The sequence below is a fragment of the Trachurus japonicus genome, chromosome 4 (genome assembly GCF_045865225.1).
Source record: "Trachurus japonicus isolate A0001 chromosome 4, Traja_1.0".
Classification (NCBI taxonomy): Eukaryota; Metazoa; Chordata; class Actinopteri; order Carangiformes; family Carangidae; genus Trachurus; species Trachurus japonicus.
The window spans coordinates 10,933,725-10,954,097 of NC_140910.1; the positions used below are offsets into that span (position 1 = coordinate 10,933,725).

At 42.7% G+C, this 20,373-nt stretch overlaps 1 protein-coding gene across 3 annotated transcripts; it reads right to left on the minus strand.

Moving 5' to 3' along the window:
- Positions 1-119: 119 nt before the first annotated feature.
- Positions 120-19,730, minus strand: tjp3 (tight junction protein 3). 3 transcript variants are annotated; one of them, XM_085773882.1, is made up of 30 exons: positions 19,600-19,730; positions 12,005-12,061; positions 11,429-11,550; positions 11,162-11,264; positions 10,761-11,049; positions 10,559-10,662; positions 10,250-10,442; positions 9,961-10,036; positions 9,424-9,521; positions 9,140-9,230; positions 8,258-8,440; positions 8,015-8,100; positions 7,515-7,599; positions 6,870-6,958; positions 6,503-6,599; positions 5,347-5,435; positions 5,187-5,259; positions 4,951-5,024; positions 4,591-4,654; positions 4,290-4,446; positions 3,659-3,767; positions 3,348-3,567; positions 3,053-3,258; positions 2,853-2,948; positions 2,656-2,735; positions 2,334-2,544; positions 2,118-2,218; positions 1,146-1,724; positions 725-783; positions 120-640 (listed from the first exon to the last, which is right to left on the minus strand). In XM_085773882.1, exons 2-30 carry the CDS (start codon positions 12,050-12,052, stop codon positions 520-522), a joined length of 3,903 nt encoding a protein of 1,300 aa, XP_085630008.1. In that variant the 5' UTR covers positions 12,053-12,061; positions 19,600-19,730; the 3' UTR covers positions 120-519. The 3 variants fall into 3 exon arrangements, with proteins under 3 accessions (XP_085630008.1, XP_085630006.1, XP_085630007.1); XM_085773880.1 differs by lacking the exon at positions 19,600-19,730 and adding an exon at positions 15,756-16,299; XM_085773881.1 differs by lacking the exon at positions 19,600-19,730 and adding an exon at positions 14,600-14,956.
- Between the last annotated feature and the right edge of the window lie 643 nt (positions 19,731-20,373).

Consider the following 20,373-nt stretch of genomic DNA (forward strand, 5'->3'; position numbering starts at 1 on the left):
TCATCTGAGTGATTATTACCACTAGTCAGAGTGGAGCTGACTCACGTGACACTCGGTTAAAATTAAACACATCAGAGACATTTTCAAGCCTTTGGCTGTGTATGAGGGAACAGACCCACTTTGAAGTCAGGAGAACACTTTAATGTAGAAAAAGTTAAAGGAGTAATTCAAATATTTCATAAATGTCCTGCTATATTTCCATAAAAACAGACTTGGTTTCTAACAACTAGAATTTGTTTATGTTACATACAAAAGCAATAACAAAGGGCAAAGCATTTTGTTTCACATGGGGTTATTTAAATAAGAATCTGAAAAGACTAGGCACTTATTTTAAACATTGATATCAGGGCCATTGTTTGAGATGTTAACACTCATAGTAAAAAATTTACAGGAATCTTGAACAGTTTCTACTACCCCACATCTGAGGGTGAAACTAGCGCAGACGGAGTCACATCCTCAGATACAAGGTTGAAAAGGTTGAAAGTTTGTGTCAGAGTCCAGTTTTAATCCTTGTTGTGATTAAAGTTCTGTTGCAGGACCCCATTCAATGTCATCCTCTTCATCCTCCTCATCCTCAGAGCTGTTACTGCCTCTGATCTGTGTACGTCTGAACTGGACTGCTTGGTGATGGTGCGCTAACCTGTAGAAGGGCAGAAGAGAAGTGTCAGCACAGAGTCTCGGTCTGGTTTTACTCTCACAACTCCAATGAACCCACAGGACTTACACAATGAAGTTAGGGCCTGTCTTATCCTCAGCTTGTGCCTGTGGCTCTGCTGCTCGAGCCTGGAGGAGAGGACAGGAATGATTTAAAACATGGATTTATCATAATGTTTATTCCTTATTGTACTTAATAATGGAAAAAAGGCATTAACTACAGTGATGAGATTTTTACCCCTATTTACAACAAACCAAATACTGACCACCACTGCCCAAAGCAGGTAAATAATTAGCACTCAATAGGGAAAAAATACAGAACATTTTTCTGGATTTTGGACTAATTGGGTAGTTTTTCAATTGTGAAATGCAGCTTTAAACCTTCAAGTCTCCCATTACTGGTGTATTGAATCAACTAAATGTTTTGCCTCTAAACATAATTTGACTTATATGACAGATGGTCCTTTAAATGAAAGCACAGTTTCATCTACCTGCTGTAATTTCTCCTCAATGAGAGACAGACTTGCTTGTTGTGGGCTCTCACGCTGCACCTGAGCATAAGTGGGCTCCTGTACAGAGTGCCGAAGGGTTGGGTCAGGGGCTATAAAATCTGGAGGTCCATCTGATGGAGTGGTGGGGGCGACTGCATCAAGAGTGCTGAAGTCTGAGTCTGTAAAACTGCGATGAGAGGGCTCTTCCTCCTCGACGGGGCTGCGAGGTGGGCTGGGTCTGCTCCGGCGGCTGTATCTGGGCTCAGGTATGTGCATCAAAGGTGGGACTTCTCTGAGCGAGTGGTCGTCGGCGTGGGCCTCGTGATCCAAGGTGGGGCTGCGGTGCCCGGAGGCCGGCTCGGATGACCGGGCTAAAGCGGCTCCGGCTGACCTGGAGCCTCGCGGGAGCCTGGCCGCCTCTTGACCGGGATAAGCCTCCTCCAGGTCCTCGTTGTCGGTGTAGGCCTCTCCGTCTGTGAAGGCCTCTCCGTCTGTGTCCTCCAGGTCACTGGCAGCGCTGAGGTAGTCTGACTGGGTTTGGTCTAGAGCATCCAAGTCCTGCTCTCCACCGCTCTCCAACTGGACAGACAGAGAAGAAAGAAAAAGTACGAGTTAGACACTGGACAACGAGAGATAGTTAAACTGTAGGATTGATAATACAGGTGCCAGCTTTCTTATATTGATTCTTATATTGATCAATATAAGAAAGCTGGCACCTGTATTATCAATCCTGTGTGTGTGTGTGTGTGTGTGTGTGTGTGTGTGTGTGTGTGTGTGTAAAAAAGTATTGGATATAAATTAAATATCTGTACTAAGGATTTACACAATGTTGCATCTTTAGGGAATTAGCTATTTGACATTTGTCATAACCCTCTCACATATCAAAAACTTTTTAAAAATGCATTAGTAAATGAAAGGTTGTCACAACATCTTAAAACTGATTTTTTTCTGACTGTCAGCTGTTGGTCTTACCGTGACTTCTGACACCCAGACAGGTTTGGACTGTTGGTGGCGTATCTTGTCTTTCAGAGTCTCGTACCAGATGTTGGAGTTAGGCTGCAGGTCGATACGTGCTGGGAACGTCAGGAGAAAAATCAATGAATACACGGGATGAACCGCTACAGCTACACCTTTGTAATCGAATGTGTTCTCAGGTGACATGTCGGGACTTGGTTCACGTGTCATTACCTGCGAACAGGTGGCTGCAGTCTTTCCTCAGCTTGAGCGCCTGCGAGTAAAGGCGTCTGGAGCTCTTGTTGGAGTTGGGGCTGTACCTCTGCCTCATGGCCTTCACGTCCTTGCGGCTGTGAGGGTCCAAGAACAACACCACTGGGTGGTACTGGATGTAGTTGAGTCTCTCAACTGCAGTGGGGGTGATGTCCAGAAGGGGGTGTTTGTCCTGAGGATACAGAGAGAAAAACACAAGCAAAGAAGGTGTTAGGGATAGAAAGAACAAAAAGAGATCAGGATCTTATTGGTTGAGTGTTTTTCTCTCTCTTTTCCTCCTCACCTTCTCTGCTATTTTCCTCACAGTGTCCAGCTTAATAACTGTGGAGGCGCTCTCCCCTCCTCCGCTGCGAGGAACCATTTCTGGAAAAGAAATGTTCATATACAGTAACTACAAATACAATAGACGGAGAATATGTGACAGGAACATATTCATTATTCTGTGAATCAGGTGAGAAAGTGACAAAAGAAGAAACCAACCTGCCACCTCATATTCATCAGGCATCTCTCTAGCCAGCTTCTCCATGGCGATGTCATTAAGAGGACCCAGAATGACAATGGGCCGTTTGAAATTAGCTATAGACACAAATAAATCAGGATCATTAAAACCTGTTCCACAGGTTTGCGAGTTAGGACGTGAATCTGCATGACATCATCTGCGAGTGAGGATGAAAAACAACCTTCTCTGAGCAGGACTCTCTCGTAGGCCGGGAATTTGCCCTGAATGGTGAGCTGCAGCAGGTCGTCTCTACTGCGACGGCCGGTCTTTTCATTCTTTTTGTTCCCTCTGAGACCCCGTAGTTTCCAGAATTCAGCTCTGGGTCCCGTCACCGGCCTCTCTCCAGTCACTCGCTGTGCCTGCTCAATGCTGGCCAGTGTCTCTGCCCTGCAGGAGATGAACAACAGATTAAAAAGATGAATCATTGCTCTTGCTCAAATTTGAAATCTCGATCTCTGTATCTATCCCGTCCGGACCTGGCCTGGTTAGGGATGGTGCCTTTATCCATCTCGAGGAGGTCGTTCCCCATGCGGATGGCCAACCAGTTGCCCAGCTTCCCACGATGCATTGTGTCCACCACCCTGAACACCTCTCCCCTGGTGAAGTTCAGGCCGATGTGTCCCTCTGCTTCATGGTCAAAGTGGGTGCGGATGTAGAAGTTGTCTGCCAGGTTGGACTTGATGATCTTCTTATAAACTAAAAAGTAAATAAATTCAGGATTGGTCAATTCTGTCACTTTTGTGACTCAAAGGATGTCGTCCCGTGATAAGTTTTGTGCCACACTTACTGTCCATCTTGTTCTGAGAGCAAATTTCCACTCGTTCTCCTTTCTTGATGTTCAGGAGAAAGTTGGCTGCCTCTTCACGTGTGAAATGGCCAAAGTCGACTTTGTTTACCTTTGTTTGAAATAAAGAGACAAAACCTTATTACGATAGTTTGAGGATCCGTTTTAAAAAGAAACAAAAAAAATGTTGTAAAAAAAATTTAGAAACTGTAAAAACACCTTTAACACCAGCCTTTGTCAGCTCCTTGTTGCACTGAGATTTCACATTATCATTTAACATCCTGAACTATTAGATCATATTTGGATGAGTTATACATTAAAAAACAAAATAAATCCATTAATTCAACTGTGCCTATTCCAGCTGTTCTGAGCTGTGACATTTGCTGTGAAATCCCTGAGCACAACATGAACTGTGCTGACCGCTCATATTTCTGTCAGACTGACGCAAACTCTGCACAATCTTGAAAATCTGCTGAATTTTCAAAACTGGGGTTACTACTGAGCTTTGACCAGGGGAGTGTTTTTCTGGATCTGGACACTGAACTGAATATTAATCTCTTCATACCCATTTTACTGTTAAGTGATGATAATGTACTAAGTAAACACAAACTAGAGTTTAGGATGAGTATCTGACCTGCATAATCTGGTCTCCCTCTTTCATTCCCTGGTCATATGCAGGGCTGTTGGGCTGAACTCCGCCCACAAAGATGCCGACATCGTTGCCTCCCACAAGCCTCAGGCCCACGCTGCCTTCCTTCACAAACGACACTGTGCGCAAGTCTGAGCTGTACCTGAGAGACAGACAGCCGGAGGAAGTATGCAACGCAATTAGATTGTGCTGTTATTTGTTCTGTAGCGAATGAACTGGTTCAAACACGTAGAAAAATATGTTGCTATATGTTGTTGAATAGACCTGTACTATCATCACGACTCACCCTGGGTTAGGAGATGGGTATGAATCTGGAGGTAAAGAGTAGATGGGCTCCTCTGTAGGCTTGGCTGGAGGAGGAATAGAAAATGTCAGATTCTTCATCATATAACACCTTCAGCTTTTAATTTGTGTTCTAATATTGTCTTATTATACATTCAATTATCTAATTTCTTAAAAAATAATAATAAAAAAAACCCTCAACGCTCTGAGTCAGCACCACATTAACTAGCAAAAACATTGCAACTTTACTTGACAAATTACTAAACAGTTCCTGACTGCCATTTAAATATTAAACTGAAAGAATTAAACATTTATCAAACTTTTCTGTCATGTCTGTCATGTAATTTCTAGTCTTGAGCCTTACTGTAGGCTGGCGGGTTGCTCTTCACTGAAATCCCAGACCTGAGGGTGCCAGTCCCATTAGCAGCACGAGGAGCACTGTGGGCAGGAGAAGAAATAATGTGTGATGTTCCTGTAACATCTTTACAGCAGTGCTGGAGGACATGTCCCAATGAGGGAGGAAATTAACAATTATAATAAGACGATTTGCATTAACGGTCTCTATTTTTGTGTTATATAGTGTAAACTATCAGCGTGTACCTGCGCTGGTTGTCCCCCCGCTCAGAGCTGCCAGACCTCCTGAGATGTGAAAGCTGGTCTGAGTCTGAGGAATCTGAGCAACAAAATAGAGATAACGGATAGGTTAGTCTATAACATTAGATGACAATAAAGAGGAATAGAGTATGTGGAGAAAACTGACCATCAGGAGGGGGTCTGGTGGGTGACGGGCCACGACGAGACGGCTCCTTTTTTACAGTGACTGAGGCGGTCTTTGTCACAGGAAGGACTCTGACAGGAGCAGAAGGATTGGTAGGAAGATCATATATACAGTATATCATAATCATATAGAATTACTGTATTTAAATGTATCCTAAGAGCTTCTTGTACAAACAGAGTGATCATGAGTGGCTTCACTGTGAAAATGCATGAGCTGTATCAAATGCCTCTGTTGTTTTTCTGCAGTTTAACTGAAACATCAGGTGATGCAATCTTTTCAGGAAGTCGTGTCATGTGCACCAGTGTGTACACAGTGTTTTACAATCAGACAACACTCCTCTCTCTCTCTGTGTGTGCGTGTGTGTTTAGCAGATTAACCAACCACACGTCCACTCAGTAGGACACACATCTCCAGTGTGAAGAGTTTCTAACTTTCTACAGTGTTTTCTGCACCAAATAGGTTGAAGAGTTTGATTTAACCTTTAATCTTAATACACAGTTTTTAATCTCTTGACTTCTGTGTCTTTCTTTCAGTCTCTGTGTCAGATATCCTGACTAACCTGACTGACACACTCCTTCAGTGGCACTTTACACTGATAATCTGCTGTTATTAGCCTTTATTTAACCAGGTCGGTCCCATTGAGACACAATGGCCTCTTTTTCAAGGGAAGCCTGGCCAAGACAGCAGCAGAAAAGTTACTACACATACATGACACAGAAATCACACAACACACAGACAAAATACAATACAATACTGTTGACACTGTATGGTCACATGAGTAAAAGACCAGTCAGGTAAAAATGTTGAATATCAACCTATATTATGTGACCTGCCCATATTCAAATTGTTTACCTGCTCTAGTTACTATCAACAGACCACAGGTTTACTGTCAACAGCTTTGACTGAGGTTGAATTTAGACCCTCTGTAGGACATGGTTAAGTTTAGAGTTAGGTTTCTGGTTTACGCCACAGGTCTGTTTATAGTTGACAATGATGAGACAGGAAGTTTGAGTTCTTTTAATTATAAAGTCTTTCAGCAGTTGACAATCAGCTGGTTGAATGCTGGTAACTAACGCCTCAAATGCTGTAGATGGTCAAGATTTTTCTGACATCAAAATGTGTATTAAGTGTCTCTCACCTGTATCTATTGATGCCCGTGTTGGAGTTTCCACTGTCTGTCGACTCCCTCCGAGGGACGGATGCATAACTGGCTTCTGACTCAGAATCTGAATGAGCTGTGAAGACCAATAAACCAACAACCATTTTTGTACTTTCCTATATTGTTTTGGATGAATATAAATAGAAGTTTTTTCACCAGTGTTTAAAAATGTAGATAACTTTATACATTATCAAGACAAAAAAAAGTTAGATACAAGCCACAAAATATGAGTTTGCCATTTTTCAAAATAATACACATTTAACAGAGGAACACACGTAAGCTCTCCCTCTACAACCTTTCATAATGTTTATGACAAACACAATCAGGCACTTCATTATGCACACACCTTTCTGTGGTGATTTACTAGCAGTGGCGCTGGCGGGCGTCCATCGCGGTGGCTCCACCTGCGGCTGCAGGGCAACTTCTGGCAGGACTCTGGAAGAGAAGAGAGGGAGGCGGGAGTGAGGGAGGAGGAAGACAACAAATCTCAGTTACGTCTCGAAAAGGGGGGGAACTGTGGCTGATGTGATAATAATTGCTGATACTGAAATGTTGAATATTCACCTTAGTATCTCTGGGGGAGGGACTGATCAGTACATCGGGGGCTATTTTAAAGATGTTTGATTGCATTATTGTTGCTTCATTTCTAAGTTTCCTGTGTTTAATCAACTCTTTGCCACATACAGGAGAGGGACATGTTCAGTGAAAGTCACTTTTATTTCGGTTAACAAAATGTCAACACAAACAATTATACACAGTACACAGTCAAAAAACACAAAACAAGCAAAATCAAAGGCTACAAAATGAGCAAATCAAAGCAATCACAAGACAGAAGTGGGTAATCTATAGTTTAAAAGTAAATAAAATGTATGATTATCTAATGTTAATATGGACATAGACATGCACAGCCTGCTCAGTTTCCAGTCCATGAGATCTTGTTAGGTTTCAGGAGGGGGGTGTGGGTGGGGGTTGAGCAGACCTTCATCTGTACCTGTATCGACTGAGGGAGTCTTGACTGTGTGAGGTGCTGTGCCTCTGAGGAGGCCCCGAGCTGCCGTCCGACTCAGACCCAGAGTCTGAGACAAAAGAGAACAACATTTAGTTTGGTGTGAAATCAGCATGACATAAAAAGTGTTTGATATCATCCATTACAACGTAATGTTTTTAGTTTCAGTTGATACAGTATTTTAGTATTAATACTTGTGTAAAACTGTGGCTTAAAATGTGTTCTCTTACACAGAACAAAGATATCTTTGTGGCAATGGGATTTATGAATATATATGAAGAGACACTGAGTATTTGTTCTGGATTGAGCTTTATTTGTCTGTTGACACCTGTTCAGCAGGAAACACCGAAGAACTGTGCAAATATTGTCAAACAGTTGTCACAGTCCGGGATATGGATTGTTGAAGTGTGTGTGTGTGTGTGTGTGTGTGTGTGTGTGTGTGTGTGTGTGTGTGTGTGTGTGTGTGTGTGTGTGTGTGTGCTGACCTGGGGGTGGGACTCTGACAGGAGAGTTGACCCTCCTTGGTGGCTCCTGGCGAACAGGGATGGGGTGGGGCAGATCAGGGAGAACTCTGTGGGAAAAACAAGACCACAGACAGAAACACAGTCACACACAAAGACAAAAGATGTTGAACTGTTATGACTACTGAAAGTCCTACAGACCCCTGCTTGGCAGCTCCTCGTATATTTATTATCTTATTGATGAGACATGATCAAGCTTGATCTTACTTGTATCTGCTGTCTGGCCGCGGGCTGGCTTTGCGTGGAGGAGGGGAAGCACTGCGGTCAGAGTCAGAGTCCGACACCGGCCTGCGTGGCCGCGAGGCGTTGGAGGGAGCACGAGAGGCGTTCCAGTTGTGGGCTACAGGAGAGGAGCGGGGGTTGGGGAGGGTGGACACACCAGAGAGAGCTCTGTGGAAAGAGAAAAACAATAACAAAAGTTTATTTATATACGCACTTGTTGCATTCACATGGATTTAAACAATCTGGAAATTGTCCGCAACGTTTGATTTGTGTTATGACCAGTCAAAGTGAATTTAGGTCATCTAAACTGTCTCTAAGGAAGGAGGAAGGGAAGGAAGAAACCGTCTTTACTCTAGCTGGTTTACTGATGGAGAAACTTGATTTCTTGGCTGCTCTTACACATTTCTCAGTAGGGAGGGTGAGGTGCATGACAAAGGTGTCAGACAGGGAAATGTGCAATTAAAGACGGAGCACTGAACGCAACAATTACTACAGTGTGTTGGTCCATCGTTCTATCACTTACACACTAAAAGTGAAACTGAAATAAATATTTTAAATGTTTCCAGCTCTTATTATTGGGAATTATGATTAAAACTATAGAAACAAACCCAGTCTTGTGGGACTGACACAGAATAGCTGCAAACTTCACTGTATAGTAACATTTTTGCAAGTTTCTTAGATCAAATAAATGAATAACCCTTGTTTCACTGCTCCAGAACAAATACTCTAACTAATGATTCCTGAATCAAAATGATGTTATTGGATTTTCCAGCAAAATATTTGATCTGCCCAAACACTCATTGTTTTGTTTTTTTTATCATCACAAAGAAAAAAAAGAGAAAGAATGAAAAATGAGATTGAACTGACTTGTAGCGGCTGGACTGATCCCTCACTTCTGGACTGTCTCTTCTGACAGGAGGAGGGGAGGCGCTGCGATCAGACTCTGACTCATATGGAGCTGAGTAAACAAGAAACAAATCATCAGCTCGATGCATCCGGCCATTTAGACCTACACATTTTGGATTTCAATCTCAATGTCACACAAAACAAGTCACAGTTTGCCTCAATATCACACTGAGCAATGTAACGCAGTCGGTGTTTGAGCATGTCTGTGTGTGTGCTGTGAGTGAGGGATTCTCTGCAGAACTGACCTCTGCGGGGGGCATAGTTTCTCGCAGGAGGCCGGGACAAGGTTGAGCGCACAGGTGATGAGTCTCGAGACTTGGCCGGAGGTGGTTCGGCTCTCGTTCTGGATTAAAAAAAAAGAAAATAAAAAAAAGTCAGTGTTTAAAGGGGCCAAATCAAAAACCAATTCAGGTTTTACTGCTTTACAGTATGAGCTGGAAGAATCTCAAACACCACAGACAATAGCCTAATATTATTATCATTTTTATGTGCTATATTTTCACTATCTGTTTGCTTTGAACATTATCAATGATGATGTGGGATGGGAATGATACACAAACGACTATGTGTTAAAACCAGTGTGTAAGTGCTGAGGAGATGGTTTGGTGGTTAGAAAGTGAAACTATGATGCGGGTAGATGGACAGGTTTTAGGTTTACTTTAGACACACTGACATGATTGATGATTGTGTGTGTTGGCGAACAACTACTACTTCTACTACAGGTGGGTACAGGTTTATCACATATCACATGCCATCAGGTGTTGGGTGGATGCTGTCTGTACCTGCGTGTCCGTTTCTCTCTGGTAGGTGGACGGGCTGTTCTGCGAATGGGCATGTCTGCATCAAGGTCTGAAATGTCTGATGGGAAATGGAAAATAACAACCATCAGTCCAAATCCTTCAATGAGTGATGCCTTCTTTAAAAAAACAAAAAACAAAATTCTGCTCCTTTTATTTTTCACTCATTGAAGTCATTACCTTTTCCTTTACACATGAAGAGTAGTTAACTCACTTTCAATCAATTCAGCATGTACTGCTCACATTTACTACTCCCCCCGTCTCCCTCTCTCACCCTCCAGCTCGGAGCTGCTGTCGTGGCGATGGCGGTCGTCCTCGCTGTTGGGGGCGCTGTCCTCCACCTCTGGGATGCTGACCAGGAACTTGCGGTCGTCCCTGAGGACCGTCATGGTCAGTTTGCCTCTGCTCTTCTCCACCAGATGCTTGGTTTCCAGTAATGATAGGTTCTCGGTGGTCATTCCATTGATCTGATTGAGGGATATAAAATAGTTTCACATAAACTGTGGATTTATGCTATTTCTTCTTATGAGCTTTTTAAAGGGTTAAAGCTTTGAAATTTCAGCTTGATCAGTCAAATTTCCACCTTGAGAATGAGGTCTCCCTCCTGCAGCGTTCCCTCCTTTGCAGCCAAGCCTGTTTCTGTCATGTGCTTGATAAAGATCTGACTGCCCAGCTTCAGTCCATACTCTGCAGAAAAAGGAAAACAACAGGTATCCAGATTACATTTGTTGAGTTGTGGATTGTTTTTTGTCTCTCAAAAGTTAAGTTTCTCCCATAAGTCGTACCATCTGTGACCTTCTTTTTAACCAGAGTAGTTCTGATGGGCTTGTCTGCAACATCCTGGTGTGGTAGCCTCTTGTAGCCAGATGACATTAAAGGCAGCGTGTTTCCGTGCCCATTGCGATCGGGCGTCGCACTGCGGGCTCTGTAGCGGCCGGCGTCTCGGTTGTCACTGCCGTCAGAGTAGCGTCGCTGTCGTCTGGGAGGGTCAGGATCCAGCAGGTTAGACTGCGAGGCAGCCCGAGTCGGCCTGGTGGTGGCTGGGATTTGTATCTTGCGGGGGCGTTTTATCGTCTGGACAGGGTAAGGTGGAGGGAGCCAAAGATTTAGAGACAAGGAAGCGGTAATGTACCAGAGATAGGAAGTCATTTGGATATTTTGGATGGTGCTTCGGCTTGGTACTCACCACATTTGCAGTCTTCCCACATGATTTCAGGACCTGTATGGTGAAATTGGAGTGGACGTTCTCCATGGACGTTCCGTTCACCATCACAATGTGATCTTTAGTGCTGCATGACACAAGGAAACAGGCTTGAGTGTGGTTCATTTGGTGGCTTCACGCACCTTCACGGTAAATTTACACGTTCAATCAGATGAATGATCATGTGGTTTTTATGTAAACAGTCCAACTGTAAAAAAAATGTTCAGGTAAGGGTGATGGTGGTCAACTCACAAGAGTCGTCCCATGGCTGGTCCGTTTGGCAGCACATCTGACACCACCACAGCTGTATCCCCATCTGGGTGGGGCTTGTCCTTGCCTCCAGATATGGCAAAACCAAACCCCAGCTTGGGATCCTGCAATTATGAGAGGATGAGATTTTTATTTTTAAAAAAAGGGAGGCGAGGCAGAGAGAAGGACATGAAAGAGTGACACATTTTAAGTCAAGAGAAAGAATGCAGGAAAGTAGGTGGGTAGAGCCCGAGCCTGAGTGGCAGATACAGCAGAAAGATAGAGGAGGAAGGGGCACATTCCAGTCAACAGCTGGTGCTGTGGGGTGTAGCAGGGTGTGGAGCTCCGAATTCCTGCTGGAGTCAGAGCTGTGAGAGGTCTCAAACATGGTCCACCTCAAAACACACAAATCCCTCACAATAGCCCCGCAAACAATAGTGAAGCTGCCTCTGTGCCAGACGCGGTGGCTCAACTTTCACCTCTGCATTTCTGAAGCTTCTGAGAGCGGGAAGCACTGATGCAACAAAGACAAGTGGTCGCTGCTCACATTCATCTCTGAAAATGTTTTAAGCCACTTACTTTGTTTAGTGTTATTGTATGTTGCTCCCATATTGTTAACTCCTCCATGCCTGGTTTCTGGAAAGGAAAAAAAAACATCAACAACAATCATAAGAAGGATCCTAGACTTATGTCAATATTTAATTCAATATTTTACTTGGACATGTTTAAAACAGAATTTATTCCTCTGATTATATAATCCGAGTCCTTACAAGGAGGACAGTTGTGCCAGAGCTGAGCAACAAGAGTGTGTGTACGGCCCAACCTGATCTTAGCATGCTCTCACCTGTCTGAATCCTGCCTGACCGGTATGGAGGAGGGGCTACAGTCTGAGTGTGTGTGTGTGTGTGTGTGTGTGTGTGCTGACAACACTGGGGCTTGTTCAATAGGTGCACACTCCTTGTTCAGAGACAAACAGCTGGAACTGACTTGATTTATAACTCATTTTATGTATTAATCAAATAATCATTTGGTAATAAAAACGATGACAAAAACCTGTTCACCACAACCCAACAGTCTAATACTGTATGTTCAGTTTACTGTCACATATGACACAGAAAAGCACTGCATCATGACATCTAACAGGCTGCAACCAACAAATGTTAAAAGGTATAATAGTTTGATTTTATTCAATAACTGGTAGTTAATTCTCTTTAGACTAGCTGAGATGATGTTGTTGTTGGATACAAATGTTCTCTCAGTATCAGACTTTTCCAGTGCAATTTTTGGCCGTGCACCTCTTAAGTTTTTTTGGAGAGTGCATGTTTTTTCTTTGATTGGTTCTCTCAGTGTCAGACACATCGAGGCTGCTCTGCTCCGCGCTCACTCTGACTCTGTAAACAGTCAAATCTCTGGACCTCTGAGCTTCATGAAACAGTGGAGCATTTGTTGACAGTCAAGTTCTCAGTGCTGCTGCTGCTTCAAAGACTGTTGTTGTTTTGTGAGACACCTCAGTCATGTATTATTATGAAACCACCAGAGAAAGAACATGTCGACTGCACTGTACGAGGGGCTCTCCTACTGTTTCTTATTCCTTTATTCCACTCTTCAGTAAACCTTTTTCCTGGACATACTTTTTTTCCTCAAAAGGAAGCATTTCACATAAACCACTAGTTAACACAAACTTTTACACACAGATCTTTATCTGCACCAACACGGCGGCATGCCGCTCGTGTTTCTCATTTTCCACATACTAGGACATTTCAAAACCAAACCAAACAAAGTGTGGGCTGGTCATTGACTGTGCTCCACTGAGCCAGGAAGACCCCGTTTAAAATGAGAACAAGTAAAGCCAGCTCTAATTCAGTGGCACAGTGATGTACTATTGTAGTCAGGTCATAAAAACTGTAGCTTGTTCAAACACTAGAGTGGAATTTACATCTATTAACATTAACAGCACAACAATAGGACATTAAAAACTCACTGAGCACAAACTCACTATATAAAACACTATATACATTTGCTGGTTCTTTATCTTTTTACAAAGTTCAATTTCTTATCAACATAGCAATAAATAACTGAAAAAACAAACTAATCTCAAAATGTGATTGCCACAAAAATCTGAAACTGACTGGCAGTGGAAACCAGGTGTGTAGGTGACGAGTGTGTGACCTGTGAACAGTAGGTTGTTGTTTGACCAGGTTAATCATAAACCTGACAGCTCAAATAAAAGCTGCCTATGGGCTTTCTGAGTGCAACTGAATCTAGACCAACACTGATACCTGAAGCCGCTAGTTTCACTGCAGTTAGTTGTGGCTTAGAGGGCACAGGTCATCATGAGCCAAGTGTGTGGATGGCCCATGTTTGAAAAGATGAACAAATCTGTATATTTAAGGTTACAAGTCAGTCAAATACAGAATATTGAAGCAGAAACATGAGTGTTGCTGAACATCTGGATCAGAAACCCATTTAAAATGGACGTTAAACAAGAAGAAGAAACCAAGATTAGCCAAGGCAACAACTGAAGCAAACTGAACAATAGCAAAGAGTAAAGACAAAACTAACTTCATCCAGCTACATACTGTCCTACTGAGGAGGACGCCTCTGTCAATACACTGTCACACTCTCTGACTGACCTATATTCAAAAAGACTTGTGTAGCTGAATCACAAGCACGCCCTGCTGATAGAATCAGTTAAACTTTAACCATGGATGTAGGACATGATCATGTATTTGATACAAACCCACAACTGAAAGAAAAGACAGACATCAAGACCACAGGCAAATAGTTGTGTTATCAGTCCTCCATCAAGTAATTTTCTAGGTATGTGTGTTATGTCTGTGTTAAAAATCCTTTCAGTTACAATCATAAAGTTTCAGAAACTGTAAACTGTAAACAACTGTGAAGATGCGCTACAAAGCCCCTGTACGGATCAGATGTTTATCAAATTTAAACTGGAAAAGAAAATTCCAAAAACCATAACAAAAACAGATGAAGTAAACCGACTGAGGCCTGGTCTAAGCCCACGACCTGCAGTCCTGCACGTTCAACCTTTCAGTGAGGACTCCTCATTAAAACTTTATGTCCTTTGTTCTTTTTTAACAGGCGCATAGGTACGATCACTTTGCACAGTGGCGTTCCGTAAAAGACCATTTGTTTTCCTCCCTATCCACTTACCAATTGGTCCTTGAACCTCACTTCCATTTCCCACTGGGATTTCTAAGCTGAACAAAACACCTGCGGCCTCCGGTGCTCAATCAACAGCCAGCCAGCTCCTTATATTCCATATGGCAACACCAAAAAGCAAACAATCTGAGCTCCCATTATGATCCACCTCTGGTTACTCCCTCCTCACATCAGCTCCGTATGGATGAGTCTGTCCAGCAGGAACCTGATCTCCTGCTGAAATTATCTGTAATATGACCAGCTGTGGAGCTTTCTCTCTGAGCGGGGGGAGAAAACACACACATCTAGGAGAGACCTCACCTGGGCGGGGGCCGGGGGCGCTCCTCCCCCACCCAGCCTTTGCCCACTCTCACAGTCACTCTCTAGTGCCCTTTCATAAACATGGATTTAAGGTGGAGCTGCACTGCTGCACATCAACGCCCAGAAACAGATGTCAGATGAGTGAAATATCTTCAATGTAACAGACATGGATACAGTCTGAAGTGCTGAATATCAACTACTGTGAAATTGGACATTTTAAAGAAATCTATGATTACATACAAAGAAATAGAAAGAATGTTATCGATTATTGATCATTTATACCACAGAATTTCTGCTTTCAAGTATTTCTCTTTGTATTTTTTTAAACAAATTGATATATTAATGAATCATTTGATGATTTAGCCTATCATATATCCAAAAAATGCCAATATGTTAATCACAATTTATCAGAACATTTTCTTGGGCTGTCTTACTGATTGATGTAGTACATGTGCCAGAAGGAGCTGTAGAACATACATCTATGGATATTTGACCTTTTTTATGAGCTGATGACTCTCTGTATTTAGACTAATTAAATCAATGAACTAAAAATAAAGTTCTGGGAGCCTGACTCAAGTCCAACTAACCAAAGACATACATTTGTAATAATGACCCTACCAAATGATCTGTGCAGAGTGACAAAGCTTAAAGAGTGTGTAAGACATTAATATTGTTATTACTGTCGCTATGGAGAGTGAGCTCAAACTCATCAAGTGCAGCACAAATAAATCAACATGTACCAACGTGGTTCTGGAAACATAATCAGTCAAAACAGTCAGCACTGGCTCTCATTAATAAACAGTGTTGTTAATGCTACAGGCTACAGCACTGAGCATCATCCACTTACAGGCACCACCAGGAGCGGAGGTGGGGGCTCTGGGGGCACAGAACCAAAGTGCTTCAACAGTTTAATTCGCTGCGTCAGATTCATGATAAGAGCGTCGCCTCCTTCTGCTGTTGAAAACGCCTGCTGACCAATTCAGTCACGGACACACACACACACACACACAAAACTCCAGGTGGGTCAGTGCAGGTCAGTAAATGTCTGTGCAGCCAGTCTGTCCCCAAAAGACAAATAATCCATGGAGAGAGACATCACGGCAAGAGGACATCCAAAAATATTTAATATTTAAAAATCTAGACAATGGAAAAAAAGTCCAGTGATAAGTTGACATTCCTCTGCGTGCTGACAGGGCTGTCATGTGTCCATCGCTGCAGATATTTTAGTCATGTATCCTCAGTTATTCCCCTTTGTGAACGGTTCAGAGAATCAAACAGGTCCACTTGCTCCCACTGTCACTGGTATGTGAGCTTCTTGGTTAAACTGTAGGCTTTCCCACAGGGCAGCAGCAGCAGGTCCCAGGCTGCTGGCTGCTAGCTGCTTTCAGTCTACTGGGTGCTATGGTTACGTCCGGGGAATGAGAGCACTGGGCCGTTAATAATTGACGGGCTGTTTGCTACGGTATAGGTCTGCTTGCCCTGCGTAAAGTTTCCTGGGTTCCTACACAGACCCTGCTGTGTTTCAGGATCAGGAAATAGCACTGTGGCAACTCAGAGCCTTGATGGTATCTCTCTTTCATGGTTAACATGCGTGCATGCCCCAAAGCACGGGCGTGTGGCAAATCTCTGACTATCAGTGCCCTGCCCTGTCAGGAGTACAGTCACAGTGACATGGAGCCAAAGGAGGGAGCACCAAGGGGCAGAAGTGATATTAATATTTCACATTTTAATATTTAGCACTTCCAAAATGAGGGAACTTTCACCCACAGACTGAAGTCAGTTTGAGAACAGGTGGTGGCTGAGTAACACATGCAGTTGACTTGGGTGCAGCCAGGTGGAAGACCTGGCCTCTGGTCAGTCGGGGACCAGAGCTGAATTATTAATGGGTCTGTAGCAACTGAGCATGGAAAACAACCACTACTGTTACTAAAACAAACACTTGACGAAGGCGTGCCCATGACAGTAGGTAAATAATCACTCATTGTCCTGTCACAGGATTTCAGTCTGCTCAGCCACCTCAGAGGCTTCTCTGTCGGCGTGTTTCTTTTATTCTAAGACACTCTTGCCGGTCCACCAACATGCAAACTAACAACTCAACTCCACAGCACCTTGTTCCACTACAGGTGAGTAAAGAGCTTAAAGGGATAGTTCACCCAAAATTCAAATTTCACTCATTATCTACTTACCCTCATGTCGACTAAGAGCTCTGAGAATTTTCAGAGTCCTCCGTGCCTTCTCTGAGTTACGGGGGGGGGGTCTGCGCAGCAGTATTTGTCCATATAATGGTTATCAATGGATAACAACTTTCTTCGTCCAAAAAGACACACCAAAAAACATCCAAATACCTCCATGCTGCTCGTCTGTAATGTCCCTCTTGTATTGAAGCCCCAACATGAGAAATTGTTCCAAATTCTTTTTAATAAGTCTATGTTTTAAGCTTGTTTGTAGCGGAAGCTCCCAGTGTCTCAGTTCACTGCTCTTCCTGTGTCTGTGCAAATCTCGCGTGATTTGCACTGACCGGCGGAACAATTTCTCATGTCGGGGCTTCAATACAAGAGGGACATTACAGACGAGCAGTATGGAGGTATTTGGATGTTTTTTGGTGTGTCTTTTTGGACGAAGAAAATTGGTATCCATTGACAACCATTATATGGACAAATACTGCTGCGCAGACCCCCCCGTAACTCAGAGAAGGAACGGAGGACTCTGAAAATTCTCACAGCTCTTAGTCAACATGAGGGTGAGTAGATAATGAGTGAAATTTGAATTTTGGGTGAACTATCCCTTTAACTTTGAGCCCCTGCTTTCAGAGCGAGACATGAGTGAAATTCTCCAGCAGTTTATCACTCAAACAAGCCACAGTGATAAATAAGAATGACAGAGAGAGGCACAAAGCCTTAGACAGACTTCAGCACACAGTGGTTGGAGGTTAATGAGGAACAGCAGCTTCTCTGGGTAAATATCCAGCTTTAGAGGACAAATACTCCAGAGGTTTACAGAGCGGCTGTAATTACACAGGCCAAGGCCACACACTCAGTGTTACTGCGAGCTACACATGGCATGTGCTGTCAACAGTGCTCAAGTACTGCAAGCAACCACTTTGCATCTCCTGCACTCCCATACAGATGACTGCACAATGTTTAAAGGGTCATCTAAGAAGAAATCTGAACCAAATGAAGCTGAATCAAATTATTTTTTGCTTGATATTTGCTGAGTATGTACATGTAGGTGTGTGTATGTGTGTAGATCGCATGTATGCTTGTTTGTTTATGTAAAGGTACTGTATATGCATATACATGTATGGTGTAAAGGTTAAGGCATATAAGCTTGTAGCTTCAGCCCTGACCCTTTCGATCAGCCATGCAGCCCTGCTTTTTTTTGTGGTTCTACCTATTTATTTATTTTTTGCTGATCGAAATAAACTCAAACTCAAATTTATAAAGAGATCAGATACAAATGCAAAAAGTCTTGTGTCTTTCCTGTTGTTGAAGCTGAACCAGACTGGACTGTGAAATGTTTACAGAACTAGGCACAACGACATCATGCGTGCTACTGAGCTGGAAACAACCTCACGTAGCCGTCAAGCATGGAACCGTGACTCACACATCAGTCAGCAAATGACTGTTTGTTAACTAACCAAAAGATATAAATATGAAGATATATAAAGATATAACAACTAACTAAGATAATAAATCAACCACGTTTTATGGAGGATGTATTGGGTTGAGTAATGGGATGTGATATACAGGCCATAATAAACATCTCTGGGGATTTTTGCAGAGGTTGTAGGTGTTAATGTCACCAGTTAGATGAAGTACTTAGATTTGCTGGTATCACCCCTTAATCAATATATTAAAAGTTTCCCTTTTCATTTTCAGGAAATATAGGCTACCGGGTCACAGATATCATGGTTGCTTTAAGATGTTTGTGGGCAGGTTGTGGATCCCAGCAGACTGAAACCTTTAGCATTGATCAAAACACTTCATTTAATTCAGGATTTCATTTCTAAAAATCAAAAAAAAAACTTGGCCCGAGCCAGAATCTGTCAGCAGCCTAAGCAATAACATTAGACTAAATACACTGTGTCACCTTTGGTCCAACAGCTACAACAGTAAATACAGTGACTGGGATCTGGTGAAAGGAAGACGCAGCTGTTGGGGAATGCACAGTCGAAACTATTGTGAAATACTATGGCAGGCAGGTAGAAACCTGCATGTGTGGCAGAACCAGTAAGGTGAGCATCAGGAAAAGTGGGGCTTGAGGCTGTCAGCCACCCCAACCCACCCACACACACACACACAAAACTCAACACACACATAACATATAGCTGACTAATTCCACCAAAATAAATAGCTATTAATGAATTAACACCCTGTGATAACCACAGCTGAGATAATTACCTCTGCACTCAAAGAGGATAAGGAGTATTTAGACGATATAGAATATGCTTTGGCTTAGGCTATAGTTGTACATCCAGTCGAAGCTAACTCCACTTTAAATCTTATGTGAGCGAGGTTCACAATAGCCTATATTTAATGAAATAAACGATTATTTAATAAAATAAACAGTTTGAATTAACACTAATATTATTCTCTTCAGTTTCGCTAGGTGTTGTGGGCTGATAGCCATGCTTCACCTGTGTAGCCTACACCAGGAAACGTCAGACAGAGCAGAGCAGTAAGTTAACGCACCTGTGGACTTCCTGTCTGTGGACTTTAGTTGCGTCGACGTCCGTCACTCTCTTCTCTCTCTCGGAGTTTATCAATCCGCAGTAGAAATGTTCAATGTATCGTCGACTTCGCTTTGGCTGTTGCTGTAGTCTGAAAAGTTTCTCCAAAATCTTCCTGAAGACAGGTGAAGAGGCGGGGCGTCGACCCGACGTGCCAAGCGCACAGGTGAGTTTCAGGACGTCATCACGCCGGGTGCTGCGTCACCGACCGGAAACGTGTCCTCCTCATAAATGAACCCTCCCACTTTTGTTTTTATATGTTAAAAAAAAAAAAACCTTTTGTTTGTATGTTTGTGATCAAGAGAAACAGGCCGGGCAGTGTGCTTTGCGAGGTTGTGTTGTGATTGTGTAATTCTGTAAAAAAGTAATTGTCAGTTTATTTTTCATAGACAGATCAGTTTACTTCCTTGATTTACATACAGTAAAATGAGCAGAGATGGAGGTGAAGGGAAATAGTCTGCTGTATAATCTCATCTCTTGGCTCCAAAAAAATATTTAGGAAGAAGTAACCTATAGATCTGAAGATGAAATTAACCTATGTCTCTATAGAAGACCTCTGCCATGTTTTTTTTTGTGTTTTTTTTTGAGTCCTTTGACTTATGTGATGTTACACACTTGAATTGGGAAGAACTGGTCATTTTAATATTTTGTATGAATGGAAACATTTTTGGTTGGTATCTATCTCGGTAACAGATACATTTACATTATACATACAACAGTCACAACAAAACAACAT